The sequence below is a fragment of the Uranotaenia lowii genome, chromosome 3, assembly GCF_029784155.1.
Source record: "Uranotaenia lowii strain MFRU-FL chromosome 3, ASM2978415v1, whole genome shotgun sequence".
NCBI classification, from domain to species: Eukaryota; Metazoa; Arthropoda; class Insecta; order Diptera; family Culicidae; genus Uranotaenia; species Uranotaenia lowii.
Genome location: NC_073693.1, coordinates 172,703,179 through 172,719,410, shown reverse-complemented (window position 1 = coordinate 172,719,410; position 16,232 = coordinate 172,703,179). Strand labels below are relative to the sequence as shown.

General features: G+C 39.6%; 1 protein-coding gene across 1 annotated transcript; it reads right to left on the bottom strand.

Moving 5' to 3' along the window:
- Window positions 1-4,214: 4,214 nt before the first annotated feature.
- Window positions 4,215-11,087, bottom strand: LOC129752852 (uncharacterized). Its single transcript, XM_055748637.1, has 2 exons — window positions 4,530-11,087; window positions 4,215-4,466 (listed from the first exon to the last, which is right to left on the bottom strand). Exon 1 carries the CDS (start codon window positions 11,085-11,087, stop codon window positions 4,659-4,661), a length of 6,429 nt encoding a protein of 2,142 aa, XP_055604612.1. The 3' UTR covers window positions 4,215-4,466; window positions 4,530-4,658.
- Between the last annotated feature and the right edge of the window lie 5,145 nt (window positions 11,088-16,232).

Genomic DNA, 16,232 nt, shown 5'->3' with positions numbered 1-16,232 from the left:
ATGTCCGCTTTATGCGTTTGTTGTTGTTATCGTTTTCAAAGTTGCAAACAGCAAACAAACAGTTCTCGTGCTTGGCAGAATGTGGGTCACTTACTTGTTGGGCTTGGTTATAGACGGTTAGGCTGAACTGTTAATTTCGTCAACAAGGAAACGATTTTTTGATTTTTTCGACTATTCGTTCTGGTTGATTATACATATGACTTATGTATGAGTATTTTATTTCTAAAATATTTATACATTTATGTTTATCCATATAATGAAATGAACACCGTCTGAGTCGATAAAGGCTTTATAGGCTTAGGTTGCCAGATTGCCCGGATATTTTTAGTACAAAATTTGACAAAAGTCCGGCCCAGAACGATTTCATTGTAAAAAATCCGGATTTAGCCCGGATTTATTTACTTTATTTTCACAAAAAAAAACATATTGTGTAGTAAAAAATTGTACTAATGCGTCCTAAATAAAATTTCTGAGCAAGTTTCATAAAAATAATCATGAGGAGTTTTTTTTAAAGGCTAAAATACGATTATAAAACTACTGATAAACAAAAAATAATCAAGTTTTTTTTTTATTAGTGTTGAGTATTTCCTGGAATTCGACCAAATTTGTTTCGGATGTTACCCGGATTTTCGATCGACATTTTAAAATCAAATGCCCGGATTTTGCCAGGTTTTTAGATAAAATTTGCCCGGCTCAGATATGGGCTGAAAAAATTCTGGCAACGTTATTTTTATAGACTAAAAGATCGTGAACAATAGATCAAAAACGATAGCAAGCAAAAAGTGCATTCGATAGCTCTTCATGAAATTAAGATTTTCTGAATCAAAGCAATCGAAAGATTCCTTTTAATTCAACCACGGTAAATGAAAAGTTCATATACCAGTATTTCGATAGCAACTTACTACCTTTTCAGTGAACGTTTTCGATTGATGAATGTGTATCGTTTCCCTCCCTTATATTGTCCGGGTTAGGTAAGATACTACTAGGTAGCAGAAACCTCCGAATGCTCGGCAGTTGTGCCGTTGTCTGTTTTTTGGGTCTACCTACCCTATTCTGGGTGTTTTCTGGTAGTGCCCACACCCAGAATAGTGTAGGTAGACCCAAAAAACAGACAACGGGGGGCATCAAGATGGAAGAAATAGAAGAAAATTGAAAACATTGCTTGTGTATTTTTGTTAAAAACCCAACAAAATATTCGGCCGAATATTCGTTTGACCGAATAGCTAAAAAGGTCAATATTTTAGCTTTACTATGGTCAGCACAACTTCGTTAGAGCTATAGCATTATTCTTAATGAAAAACTCTCTATGCAGAACTGTAATAACGCTAAAATCTGGATATTTGGCTCTATCCTAGAAACGTAATCATGACAATTTTTTTAAACTTGGAAAGAATTGTTATGCTGTAATTTTTGGTCACCAAAGCTTTTATAAAGCTCTTATAAAAAATGTTGCGCTTCGTCAAATCTGTAGACAAAGAAGGAAATTTTAATGACATATTTATTTTAATGGGAAAAATTTAAATAAACAATATTTCGTGAAAAGAATATTTCAATAAATATAATTCCAAAACATGACATAATGGCATCGAAAACATAATGGAATTCATTTTTACCCAATACCCATATTAAGGGACTTCATTTGATTTGCAGTGATTTACAGTATTTTAAACTTAAGTAGAAGCCGCGAATTCGATATCTTCTTGATTGGCTCTTTCACTCAATACCCATATTATGGGGGTTTCAAGCTGTTATCAGAATACAGGTTCGAAATAAATGGTTTCATGATGGTGTCAGATAGCAAAATTTGACTTGTACTCTGAATTTCAGCCATTTACAGCATTTTCAAGTTCAGCGGATGAAATCATCTTGGATTTCAAGCCTTGGCGTCGTACAACGAAATTCGGCTTCTACTCGTTTAGCCGTTTCACCCAATATCCAAAGCTTTGTATAGAAAAGCGTAAGCTGCCATCTTGGATTAATTGTGGCGTCAAGCAACAAATTTTTTCTCTTACAAGTTGGGCTCTTTCACTCAATATTTTAGAGATATTTATACCACTTTGAACAGTATATTTAGCAAAAGCTTTATATGCGTTATCAGAACTACCTGAAAATAAATGGTAGAAACAAGAATCTAGGCATTTTTTATGACAATTTTAAAACAGTTATAAAACTAGCTGGATATAAAATGCTGCATATTAATCTGATTTACTTGGGTACCCAAAAGATATCGAAAAAAACATATGAGAGTTAAAAGTTAATTTTTGTAGCGATCTAGTGGAAAACTTAAGATTAACATAAAACAAACCCAGTGGGCCGTACATTACATAGTATGGGGACATGGAGAAACAAACGTCACGTTTAGAGTTAACTCTATTCTTTAATTTTTTGTTTGTTTTACAACTCTCAAGGAAAGTAGATGTCAAGACTGAACTTATTACTTTTATTATCACTATTGATTTTTTTTGTTTGCAAAAATGGATATTTGGCATTAAGGGGTATGAGCAAGGTTGCGATCCGTCGGCGTCATGAGGCGTGAAGCTGTGACTGTGAAGTCTTTTGGTCCGTCATACTCATTTGACTGTTTCTCAAATAGGTTTTGCCGGTCACTCATACCCCAATCATGTGAAACCAGCATTCATCAATCGCATTCAAACAACTGAAGACGAACACGAAACGCATTCGCAGCAATAATACTCCTGCCAACTGAGCTATATCACAGGCCCTACAATTCATCAGGATGTGGATTTTCTCAATATCTTCCAAATATGAGAAAAATAGAGAAATGAATCCAACTGTGTTAGATGAAATTTCAGGGACTAGATAAGAGAAAATCGATGTTGAAAAACATGCGATAAAAATTCACCTTGTCTCCCGGTAGGACTTGAACCCTCATCCACGTTATTCATAAGAAACAATTTTTTTTAATTAAATATTTTTCTCATTTTTAAACTGCGACCCAGAGATGGGTCAAACATTCAGTCAGCGAAACTTTTTTTTGTAGAGAAATGAATCCAACTGTGTTAGATGAAATTTCAGGGACTAGAAAGAGAAAACCGATGTCGACGACCAACCTGGTCTCCTGTAGTAGAATGTTAATGCATGGGCCCCGGAGAGGCGCAAGATGTAGGTTCAAGTCCTACCGAGAGACAAGGTGAATTTTTTTAGCATGTTTTTCAACATCGATTTTCTCTTATCTAGTCCCTGAAATTTCATCTAACACAGTTGGATTCATTTCTCTACAAAAAAAGTTTCGCTGACTGAATGTTTGAGTCAAGACCCATCTCTGGGTCGCAGTTTAAAAATGAGAAAAATATTTGATTAAAAAAAATTGTTTCTTATGAATAACGTTCTCATCATGGCTCCAAAAATGTGATAAAATAGTTAAAAGTATTTGATCCTTAATAAAAAAAAAGTATTCGTAAAAAAAAATTGAAAAAATATTAGTGAGTAGGACAAATAATCGCTCTTCGTTTTCGAACACACTAGTCTTAAGAACTAGACTATGAAAGCTCGTGGAAAATGTATACAACATTAATTGCCCTGAAATTTATCATTTGTTACGAATCATCTGGATGAAATTGTGTTTCGCACTTCAAATTTAATATTGCATAACATTAAAACGAGTAAGTTACGTCACAAGGTTTCGTAACTATAAATTCTGTTCGAATTTTCAAATTGTTATCTTATTTTGATCGCCGTTGGGATATATTCTTTTTTAATTTTAGGCATTTTGGCAAGTTATGGCATTCAAAGTAGAATTGGTAGAATTATTACTTATTAGACAGAAAATTAGACAGACACATTCCTACTTTCATTGAAACACGGACGGCATCAAACACATGAGGTTGAAGAAGATTTTTTTTATTTGGATACGCCAGAAAAAGTTACAAGCCTCCAAACTTCCAAAAATGTTATATTGACACTCTAGGATGGATGAGGGTTAAAATATTTATTGAAACAAATAGCTTTCTGTGAAAATCCAAAAATCAGACAAAATCAGGTTTATTTCCGAAAATCAGGAAAAAAGCTTATCAGATTATCAAGATGAGCCTTAAAAAATCAGGCTAATCCTTAAAAATCAGGCCCATTGACAACTGTTGCGGATATAGTTGAAGCAAAACACCGATTCTCAATAGCAGATGCTTCAAACTGCAATATATATATATATCAAATTCATTTCAAAGGGTTGATAATAACATAAATGATGTGCCGACTTACAATTTAAGTGTATGCTAGCGATATTTCCACACAATTCCAATATTTCTCCGCGGTTATGCTATCACATCCGATTTACTGTGGAATCATAAGTATGTTGGTAAGTGAACCTAGTATTCTATCTGACTATGCATAAGCGAATTATCTGTGCCCTTACCGTGTGAGGATTAACTATTTCTTTATAGTTTCCTTTTAATCGTACGGATTAACTGTGGCACTAAAGGGTAAACAATAACTGTTTCGTGATGCGGCTGTAGAAATTAAGTTTAAGCTATTTAGTTTTAAATATATAGTGGTTTTGCAAGTAAGTATACCTAGAACCTCTAATCCATCTAAGCGACTCAAGCGAACACGTTTTACAATGCTTTATCGTCCATTTGACGTATCTCTGTTGTGTTATTCTATTCTTATACATAGTGGTCGAACGATGAAGTCGCCGAAACTCACTCATCCGAAATCGGCACAGTGGGTTCGTCAACATCCTCCTCCCCGTGTAGTCTCGGGGACTTCCGGTCGTCCGTCGGGAGTGCTGCACGTACATCAAGAAGGGCTAGGCTGGTGGCTGGGCGGCGGATGATTCCATTGCTTGTTTGAACGAGCGCCTGTCGAACTTGACCGTCAGTTCCGGGGTAGACCTCCAAAAGGCGCCCACGTTCCCAACCATTACGATGATTTTTGTTTACCAAAATAACCAAGTCTCCTGCTTCCAGTGGTTTCACCGAGTCAAACCATTTAGTTCTGCGTGCAATCGTGGGTAAATATTCCTTTATCCATCGGCTCCAGAAAATATCAGTCAACGTTTGCGCCAGGCGCCAACTGTCACGCAACATACGCACGTCGGAGTGAATTGTGCTAGGAGGCTGCACTATACCCTTTTCCCCGTATAGAAGAAAGTGGTTTGGCGTAAGGGCTTCGGCATCGGCATGATCAAGTGGGACATACGTTAATGGGCGCGAGTTGACGATCGATTCTGCCTCAAGAGCGACCGTTTCCAGGACTTCGTCACTAGGATGTTGTTTATGATTTCCGATCGCTTCCATCGCCTCCTTTATTGACCGCACCATTCGTTCCCAGGAACCGCCCATATGAGGAGATAGAGGCGGATTGAAATACCATTGGGTATTGGTATTTGTAAATGTAACTGCACATTCTTTACTGATATTTTGAATTGTCTCTCGCAGGATGTTGCTGGCGCCCCGAAAATTGGTACCATTATCGGAGTAGAAAAAAGATGGTGAGCCACGACGCGCAATGAACCGACGAATTGCTAATATGCAGGAACTTGTGGAGAGGTTACAGACAATTTCAACGTGTACTGCTCGAATGGTGAGGCAGGTAAAAAGGCAAACCCAACGCTTCACTAGGCTGCGACCCTGCTTGGCCAAAAGTGGCCCAAAATAATCAACTCCAGTATGGGTGAAAGGCTTGATGTATGGAGTCAAACGAGCTGCTGGTAAGGGAGCCATCCTTGGCGGCCGTGGTCGGGCTTTGCGAATACGACAAAGCATACAGTTTTTTGCTACTCGACGAACAGCCACACGCAAGTTGGGGATTCTAAACTTTTGGTGAATCTCATTGCAAACTGTCTCGTTATTTCGATGAAGGAATAATTGGTGATAGTTGAAGATAAGCAGATTGGTTAAATGATGATTTTTCGGTAATATGATAGGATACTTCGTTTCAACTGCTGTGCTAGGTGCGGCTCCTATTCTGCTATCCATCCTTATCACTCCGGCTTGGTCCATGAAGGGTGAAAAAATGTAGAGCGCACTAGATTTCGGAATTTGTTCGGAGTTGGTTCCGTTCAGGTGGCCTTGCAGTATAAGATATTCCTCAGGATAAGCGTCGAGTTGGGTTTGTTTCCATAAGAACGTCTCTGCTTCTAACAATTCGACAGCACTAAATACACCGTAAATGGAAGCTTTTTTGAACCTTTTTGCCGCTCGTAAGACACTTGCTGTAACCCGTAGAAGTCTGGTCCACTGTGTGAAGCGTGTAACGTTGATAAGGGCAAACGGTGCTTCATCATGATGGAGAAAGGCGGATCGGAGCTCGTCTTCTGGTAGGGGATAATTTTTTCGATGTGATGGCCAAGACTCTTCGGATTGATTGAGAAACTCGGGTCCGGAAAACCATCGATGAGTCGGACTAAAACTGGGTCCATTTCCCCACTTGGTGGCGTCATCGGCCACATTCTGTTTGGAAGGTACGTAGTGCCATTCTGAAATCGATGTTTTCGCCAGGATTTCTCCTACTCGAAAGGTTACAAATTGATGGTAGCGTCGGCTGTCTGATCGTAACCATGCAAGAACTGTGTTTGAATCGGACCATAGATATTTGCGTGAAATCGGGAGTTCTAAAGTTTCAGACAATGTTTCAATCATGCGAGCACCCATCAAAGCTGCTTGCAGCTCCGATCGGGGCATGGATATCGGCTTTAAGGGAGCTACTTTGGTTTTGGCTGAAACTAAGACACAATGAGGATGTCCGTTAGAAATAATACGCAAGTAAGCTACAGAGGCGAAAGCAGACTCGCTAGCGTCGACAAAAACATGCAATTGCAGATCGTTGAGATCAACACTGGGGATTCCAGGAAAAAAGTAGCGAGGGACACTGACTTCGTTGAGTTTTGCCAAAAGTTCCGTCCATCGGTGCCATTTTTCTCGCAGCTCTTCAGGCATAGTGTCATCCCAATCTGACCCATACTTCCAAAGTTCCTGCATTATAATTTTGCCGTGGACTACAAAGTGGGCGATCAGTCCCAGAGGGTCAAACAGGCTCATAACTGTGCGTAGTACTTCTCTTTTAGTCGGCGTGTGCTCGGGTTTTAAAATCTGCTCGATAGCTGGCTGCATAGAAGTGCTAAAGGTGAAAAAATCTTGTTGAGGTTTCCACATCATTCCCAATACTCGTTCTGCCTTTTCGGGTTCTTCCACTCCGGGTTCTAAGTTCAAATGCTTGATGCTGTGAGGGTATGGGACACCAATTTTTTCGAGTACTTCTGGGGCATTTGATAGAAAGTTGCGGATTTCAAAACCCCCTAGAGCATGCACATGGCGGACTTCATTAATCTGTCGCACGGCTTCATCAATTGTATCCACACTGGCGAGATAGTCGTCGACGTAGTGTCGGTTTACAATAGCATCAGCAGCTCGTGGATATTGTGCAGCAAATTCCTCGGCGTTTTTGTTTTTTATGTATTGTGCAATGCAGGGAGAACAGGAAGCGCCGAACGTAGCGACGTCCATCACATAAGTTTGTGGTGTTTCTTCATTTTGATCGCGGAAAAGGAACCGTTGAGCCTGCTTATCTTCGGCTCTTATGTTCACCTGGTGAAACATCTCCTTTATGTCCCCGCAGATGGCAACAGTTCTTTGGCGGAAACGCAGGAGTACAACCGGAAGTGACGTCACCATATCAGGGCCTTTCATCAACATGTCGTTGAGCGACACTCCATTTGTTTTGGCAGCAGCATCCCAAATCAATCGCACCTTTTCCGGTTTCTTGGGATTCCGCACAATCCCCAGTGGTAGGTACCATATTTTATCTGGATTAGTTTCATTCAACTCTTTATTGGTAATTTTGTGAGCATAACCATTTTTCAAGTAGTTGGCGATTTGCGCTCGGACAACTTCGTACAGCTCAGGATCTTTAAGCAAGCGTTTATTTAAGCTTGCTTCGCGACGAGCTGCTGTGGGATAGGTATCTGGGAAACAACGATGTTTGAATTTCCACAGGAGCCCGGTTTCAAAACGATTGCCTACACGCCGCGTTGTTTGTTGGAGAATTTCTAAAGCTCCTTTTTCTAACGTTGATTCAGGGTCTTTCACCACGAGAGTTTCTTCCAATTTAAGAAAACGGCCAAGTAAATCGTGTAGCTGCTGGTTTCCAAATTGCTGCTCCAAGTGTACATGTATGTTAACTTCGTCGTTCGGTGTCTGCATCTGCTTACCATACACACACCATCCTAGACGCGTCTTGGCTGCTATCGGTTCATCGTGTCGACCCTCTCGAATGGTTACGGGCGTTAAAAGACTCACGTGCTCGATTCCAACGATAAGCATAGGCCTAACGTCCATGTAACTGCTTAATGGAAGACCTTTAAGATGAGGATAATCTTCCTGCATTTCATTGTAATTGAATGATTGTTCGGGTAGCTTTAATTGTTTCACTGTTCGAACATTTTTCATCATGAATTTTGTTGCAGAGTTCTGGCCAGAGATTTGCACGGAAATTCTCCTGGATTCTTTTTCTTCACGTGAAACGTCGCTGGTCCAGGTCAGCCATAGGGGATCAACGGGTCCTGTTATACCTAGTTTCGTTGCGATAGAGGCGTCCATCAACGTCGATGAGGAACCGTCGTCAAGAAACGCGAAAGTCTTCACACTTTTTCCATTATGGTGTAAGTTCACTGGTAGATATCGAAACAGTACGAATGACGACCCGTAGTGATGGTTTTGGTAGGAACACTCTCCCTGCGGTCTTGATGGCTCTTCCGTTTTTCGTGCGTTCTTAGCGATAACTCCGGAGTGTAACAAGGCATGGTGTCGATTCCTACAGCCTTCAACGCCACACACTCTTCTAGAGCGGCAGGGTCCTTTCTTATGCGGTACCAAGCAAGTTTGACACATTCCCCTCCGCTTTACCGCCGCCCACCGCCCATCCAGGTCCAGAGTCTGGAATTGCCCACAATAAATAACTTCGTGGCTGGGATCATTACAGTAAGAACAACGCTTTGAGGGAGTGGGATCGCCTTCCGAATCTTCGTCGACCGTTGAGTTTTCTAGATGGACGTTGAGTTTTTGTTTGTCGCGCCCGGTTTTCGACGTCTTCTCCGTAGTAAACGGCATACCGTAGGGCATAACAACGTCAGAGGCCGTTTCGATCTGTTCCGACATAAAGTCACTAAAAGTCGCCAGGTTGACTTGAGAAAACTGTCGCTTATAACGGGCCCATTCCATTTTTGTTGGTGGTGGTAGTTTTTCCACGAGCTCGAACAGTAACATCGGATTCCATATATGTTCCACCAAATTTGCGACGCTCATTTCGTCTACGGCGTTTTTAACGGCGAGCCCGTATGTAATGAGTGACCTTAGATTTTCCTGTTTTGGCGGGGGCGTACGACGTAGCTTTTGTAACATAGAAAAAAGTAAAATTTCCGGACGTCCATAAAGCATCTGAAGTGTGTCCATGATGTACGGAACCGAGTCTGGGAACTGTAATTTACTTTTCACTGCTTCTAGTGCCTCACCTTGCAAGCATCGCTGCAATCTGGCTAGGTTTTCGGCATGAGTGAAACCACACGATTCTGTGCTGTTTCTGAATGTTCCAAAAAATAGAGGCCAATCATAGGGATTGCCTGTGAAAGTTGGAAGTTCTCGATTCATTATTTGACGTGCGGCGAGTTGGGAATTGGTGACACCTTGATGCTGTATTATCTGTTCCGTTGGTCCCATTTCAGGTCGTTGAAAATCGGTCGTCGAATTCACATTCTGAGGGACTGCACCTTCGGGGTGGTTAAGAAAGGGTTGAACATTCCGTCGAGTTAAACTCACAGGTCCATGATTAGCAATTGGAACCGAGGGCTTGGATTGGTAAGATCCTGTTGTGACTGTCGGTATAGGAACGGAATTGCCAGGTTGTGTAATCCAAGTAACTCGTGCAGTGTTGTTAATGGGGACATAAGACGGATAAGGGGAATGCGCTACTCGAGAATCCCTGTAGGTGTGTTCTCCGGAAAGGTGGAACTGCGAATTGACGATTGAAGAGGAGGAAGCAACTGGGTATGTGTGAATACCTTGTTCCTCGGGTATAGCGGACAGAGGTCTTCGATCACCCACGGGAAGCATAGGATCTCCTATTCCGGAAATTCCTGACAGACTGTCAAAGGATACTGGAAGGCCGCTAATATCTGTGTATTGAACGCCTTTGCTTGCGGAAAACGGTAGATGTCCTGTCAATTCAGTAAGGCTAATCGATGTCGGTTCGCCGAGATGCGTTGCACTAGAGCTCACTTGTGCCTGTTGAAATGTCTCGGGTAAACTCACTCTCGGTACCAAACGAGATCTGCTAGTCTCAGTAGTATGCAAGGTTCCTATTCTTAGATCCGACAAACTACCACACAGACTAGGAAGAACTACGGCGGGAATGGGAGGATGAGTGGTGCTGGGATACGGTGTGGAGGCCGACTTCGGTACCAGCGGTATGGCAGGTGGACTCCCCATGTTGACGATAGCGTTCTCCTTCGCCAATAGCGTCGAAGCTGATTTTGCATGTGGTCTCGGCTTATTGGTAGTAGGTGGCGGTGGAAACTCCCATGCTTTTACGCGTTCCGCTGTTTCTTTCACAGGTTCCTGGGTCAACCATCCCTCTACAATTCGCCTACTTCTGCCACCACTGGAATTACTCCTGTCACTTCTGTCGCTTGGAGATCCCTCTCGTCGAACGTCGTATTTTTGCTTTACATAATCCTGCTTTATTGCTACTCTTTTCCTACGGAAGGCTCTCCTTTCTGCTTCCTCTTCATCTAAAGCCTGTAGCTCTATTTGCTGTTGTTCTTCCAACATCTGCAAATTTTCATCCACGCGTGACGATCGTCTACTGGTCCGTGAACGAGCTTTGGATGGATCTTTAGCCTTATCTTTAGCACAACATGTATTACACTTCCAGGATTTATCCTTAACTGACGCATTTACGCCTGCACAATCGAAGTGGGCCCATGCTGAGCAATCATCGCAACCAACAAGGTTATCAGCACTATCCGTACGAGTGCACATGAAGCAATTGTGTGCTCCAGTAGCTTCAGCTCCGGTGACGGTGACCTCTGTTGGTTGGTCCATCTCCGAACGAGCATCACCTTGGGTATTGGCCATGGTAATTAAATTTTTGAAGTTTGTTGCGGATATAGTTGAAGCAAAACACCGATTCTCAATAGCAGATGCTTCAAACTGCAATATATATATATCAAATTCATTTCAAAGGGTTGATAATAACATAAATGATGTGCCGACTTACAATTTAAGTGTATGCTAGCGATATTTCCACACAATTCCAATATTTCTCCGCGGTTATGCTATCACATCCGATTTACTGTGGAATCATAAGTATGTTGGTAAGTGAACCTAGTATTCTATCTGACTATGCATAAGCGAATTATCTGTGCCCTTACCGTGTGAGGATTAACTATTTCTTTATAGTTTCCTTTTAATCGTACGGATTAACTGTGGCACTAAAGGGTAAACAATAACTGTTTCGTGATGCGGCTGTAGAAATTAAGTTTAAGCTATTTAGTTTTAAATATATAGTGGTTTTGCAAGTAAGTATACCTAGAACCTCTAATCCATCTAAGCGACTCAAGCGAACACGTTTTACAATGCTTTATCGTCCATTTGACGTATCTCTGTTGTGTTATTCTATTCTTATACATAGTGGTCGAACGATGAAGTCGCCGAAACTCACTCATCCGAAATCGGCACAGTGGGTTCGTCAACAACCTTGAACGTGACTATAGTCGTGCTTTTTCCGTCATGGGAAAAGTGAGGTTCCATCAATTGAGTGCGGAGCCGTGATGTTGAGGGAAAATCCAGTCAAGCGTGACGGGTGAATTCTCGTAACTCTGGGTATTAGTGTAAAAACAATAAATTTTGAGTTGCCAATGCCAAATTATTTTCCATAGCTTTGTCTTTATTTAGTGTAAGTTTCAGATTTTTTTTATTTTTATCTTCATACTTTTGCGATCGAATGAAAAATATAACTTTCCGATAATTATATAGAAAATGAGTGAAATGAAAACTTTCGAACGCGCTTTTTCGAAAACAGTTTTGTGATGCAGTTATACATCTTGCAATTTATTCACCACCCAAGGAACACCACGCCAAGGTTGCTGAAATCACAGAAAAAATCTTTAATTTCACATAATTTTGAGCAAATTTTCATCACAGAAACTGTGTCATAGAACACACAATTATCCACAGATTTCATGGAATTTTAAAATTGCATAAGTTTTTTTTCAAATTGATTTTTCAGTTTTTTTTTTTTTTTACTATAATTTGAAAAATACTGCCGTTCCAAGCAAAACTGTCCCATGTGACTTTTGGGTCATTTTCACTTTTTTGCTGGAAACAGTCTGTTTTAGTGTTAACTTTCGAATAAAAATATAAACAAGTATACTAGGTTCTGAACTTATACGAAATTTCATCAAGGTATATTTCTATGCAAGAATGTCACACAAGAGAAAATTCTATGAAAAATGTAAATTTCATCAAAAAATTCTCTTAAGATGAGTTTAAACTGTTGAATATAATGCTATTCGCCGAAAAGAATACTAAGGAGTGTATTCGAAAAAGATGCAACACTTTGTTTTGTGAATAACTTTTGGATGCATGGATGAAAATTGATGAAATTTTCAGCGAAGTTACCTAGTAATGTACTGTTTTCATTTGCGAATTCTTGTGATGTTAGGTCAAATTGTTTTCGAGATAGCGCCCGATGAAGAAATTATTCGAATTTTATTTTTGGGTGACACGTGCGCCATCTAAAATGCATACTATGAATCACCATTTTTTTTTCAAATCAAGGCAATTTTTGATTACGTTTGCTGTTTCCTGAAGTTTGACCTTCAAAATAACTCAAAATTTTTAATTTGGTAGAAGTTAGAAGGTCTTCGGCACAAAATCAACATATTTGACTTTTTATCACTTCACCACCGTTTTTGCGTAATGGCACGATTCCAAATACAACTTAAACAGAATATAAACTTCGTGGGAGCTATTGAAGTGCTTTGCAGAGAAAACGATCGTGTTTGAAGGTAGTCTTCTTAGTATTTTCAGCCATTTACCCTGTCAATCGTTATGAATGAATGAGTAGTTTGCAGTTTCCGCAGATCGTTAGCCTCCTCTAGTACTAGACATTAAATTTTTCAATTTTTTATCCTAGTTTATCTCAGGAAAATACAAGCGAGACTTGCCAACGAAAAGTTTCTGGTTGGAAACCTGCCAGGTGACCGATAGAGTTCGTTTTGCTGTCGATTACGAAATTTTTCAAAATATCTCTCCACAAGTAGTCCAAATATTTCGCGCACGATTTTAACACCGTATTCTGTTTATTTCACTGGTGGGCAGCTTTTCTATCTTCTAGAAATAAAGTCAAGCTTATTTACAAGTCAGCTAAACGAACCAGTCAGAAAAAATTGGCTTTTTTATCACTTCCTCATTAATATTTTCGAATTGAGCTAGAAAAAAAACCTCTCACATTCCTCTCACTTCATGTAATCAACAATTTTCAATTTTATTCAAATTTTAGCTCATTATGGGGTCTTCTAGGCCTTCTGAATTGATTTACGTTGTGAACTTTCGTCGAATTGATTTCCAGCTGTTTTTGGGTCTCCCACTGGGACTTTTCTGGATTTTACTCGATCCTGTCCAAAAAATTGCCAATGAACTTAAGTATTGGACGCTATCTCAAAAACCACTTGACAGATTGTCACCAAATTTTGTGCACGTACACAAGACATTACTAGGTTGCTTCACTGAAAATTTCATCAATTTTCATCCATTCCATTTATCATTCAAAAGTTATTCACGAAACAAAGTGTTGCATTTTTTTCGAATACACTACTCAAAATGGTGGGTAGGGTAAGAGCGAGGAGCCTTGAGTGAGGTACTTAGGAAATTTTCACAAACACTTTTCGGTAGGCACTAGCTACAAGATTGATACTCAACTACACATTTTTACAAAGGAACGTATTTCACAAATTACGGTTCAACTTTATTTTTTTGGATAAAATAAAAATTATACGAGCTTTAAAAACGATAGAAAAAGTGTAGTCGTGTAACAGTTTTTTGTAGAACTAGCATTGGTATGCGTTCTGATTCTACGCAAAAGTGTCACACGAAGCATTTTTGGTTCTAATTTTCCGTTTTTTGTAAAAAATGTAATTTTTTTCTGAAGAAAAAATTGTAAAATGATTAACTTGAACTGTTTACTACGAAAAAACTGCAGGTGAATTTTTAGTTTGAGAGAAAAATCTTATATATAAAAATGGAGGCGTTTTCTTTGTAACAACATCACGTATGAATGGTCGGTCGGACGGAATGAAGTGAAATTTGGTATCCGAGGGTTTTTTGGGTCAGAGATGGTTTGTATAATAGTTTCATGGATCTCACTTTTTATGGAAGGTGGTCCCAATACAAATTCAACTTTATTTGTTATGATTTCCATAAAAATCTTTTCGTGAGCACGATGCAGTTAAGGACGTGTAGATAAAATTAAACATTTATTACGATTTATACTTTAGAAGGTAGAACGAAGTTTACCGGGTCAGCTAGTAGGATATATTGCTGAAATTTCTATCGCGTTTTTCTCGTTTGCGCATTTATTCACATGGGACAATTTTGCTTGGGGCGGCAGATTAGTAATATTAGTTTATTTTTCTCAAGTAAAATGTTAAAAAAGCATTTCGACATGACTTTTTAATGAAATTACGCCGTTCGCGTTGTTACTAAAATCCAAAATTCTCACTTTTATGTGAACAGATTTACAGTCGTATTATAGTGTTACACAGAATTGAAAATTTCACAACTTTAAATTATGAATGAAATGATAATGATAAATTATAATAACATTATTAAAAACTGCATATGAAATTAATTTTTGTAAATGTTTTTAAGTCTAAACAAAAATATTAAATACCTTTCATATATTTATTCATTTTAATTTCTGAAACTCGATGCGAGTATCTCGTTTCGATGTGTTCGAGTTTAAATTACACCGTTGATGATCATAATAATTTACACCCCTTATTGACACATTATATGCACAGCACACGGCTCGGGTAATCCGTATTCGACGACCATTCGAGGACACTCATCAAATGACCGGCGATGGATCGTCAACGTGTTGTAGTAATTACCGCGTCGTAATTTACTTTGTACTGTCCGGTTCAAGCCGATTGTTTACGCGTTCATTATAATCCTGGCCAGCCAGCGTTCGACTTGAAGCCGTTTTGTGTTGGCTGCGAGAATTCACTTGTTGCAACTCACCAGTCAACAAACTGACCTTCTGCCTTGACTGAGCAGCTATACTACCCGGCAGCTGTGGAAAAGTGCGTGCGGTATTATCAGGAGCTTGACTCATGATAGGGTGATGAACCGTTCGATGCATTCTTTTTAAATTTTTTACTCAATATAGTTGAAATTCCAGTCAAATAGTCTTAATAATCCGGAGTGATGGAATGTCTAACAAAGTTATCAGGTGTCCACATGCAAACCATCACTCCATGATAAAATATTTTAACACCCTGTGTCCCCTGGATATAAACTTTAAAGTTTCTTTGTCTGTGTCTCATTCGCTAAGCCAACAATCGATTCTATTCGTTGCTAGAGATAGGAAGAAAACAGTGCAGTATCGGTTAATTAAAACAACCGGCCGCCTGGGCGTTGCGTTATTCTAGAGGTCAGGTTCAATGAGGAGGAAGTGCTCGACTGCAGCCGGACAGCAACTTAAAGTGAGTGTACCGTACACTGCGAATTCGCAAAAGTGATTAATAGTTACTCATTATGACACCAGCTGCTGCGCTGAAGTGATTTGTTTCAACCACTTGACCCACGATGGTTTATGTGCAGTGTTATATTTTCTCAAGCTTCCGACTTAATGAAGTGCCTGTTCATAAAGAATTACTTTTCAACTGTTTTCCAAAAATTGCCTATACTTCTGGAAGGTAGTTTATATGAGGATAATTTCACTACCTTTGCACCATTTGTGTAATTAGCTTTTCCCGTGCCTAACTTTTGCTAGGTCAGCGCCAGATTAAGTCAAACGAATGTGATTTCTTCCGCTCCGGTGGATTATAAGTATCATTTACTTCTATTACGCTAATTATTCCAATTATCTAGTACAGCTTTGATTCCACTTTCATCCGTACTAATTTGAATATTTAGCACTTCACATTCCCACGTCCTATGTGAAGCATGTGTTCTCATCTTCATTACCAACATTGAGGCACCACGAACTGCTGCTGG

Excerpts from the sequence above, each read along its gene's own strand:
- LOC129752852 (XM_055748637.1), bottom strand. The coding sequence starts at position 11,087 with ATGGCCAATACCCAAGGTGATGCTCGTTCGGAGATGGACCAACCAACA.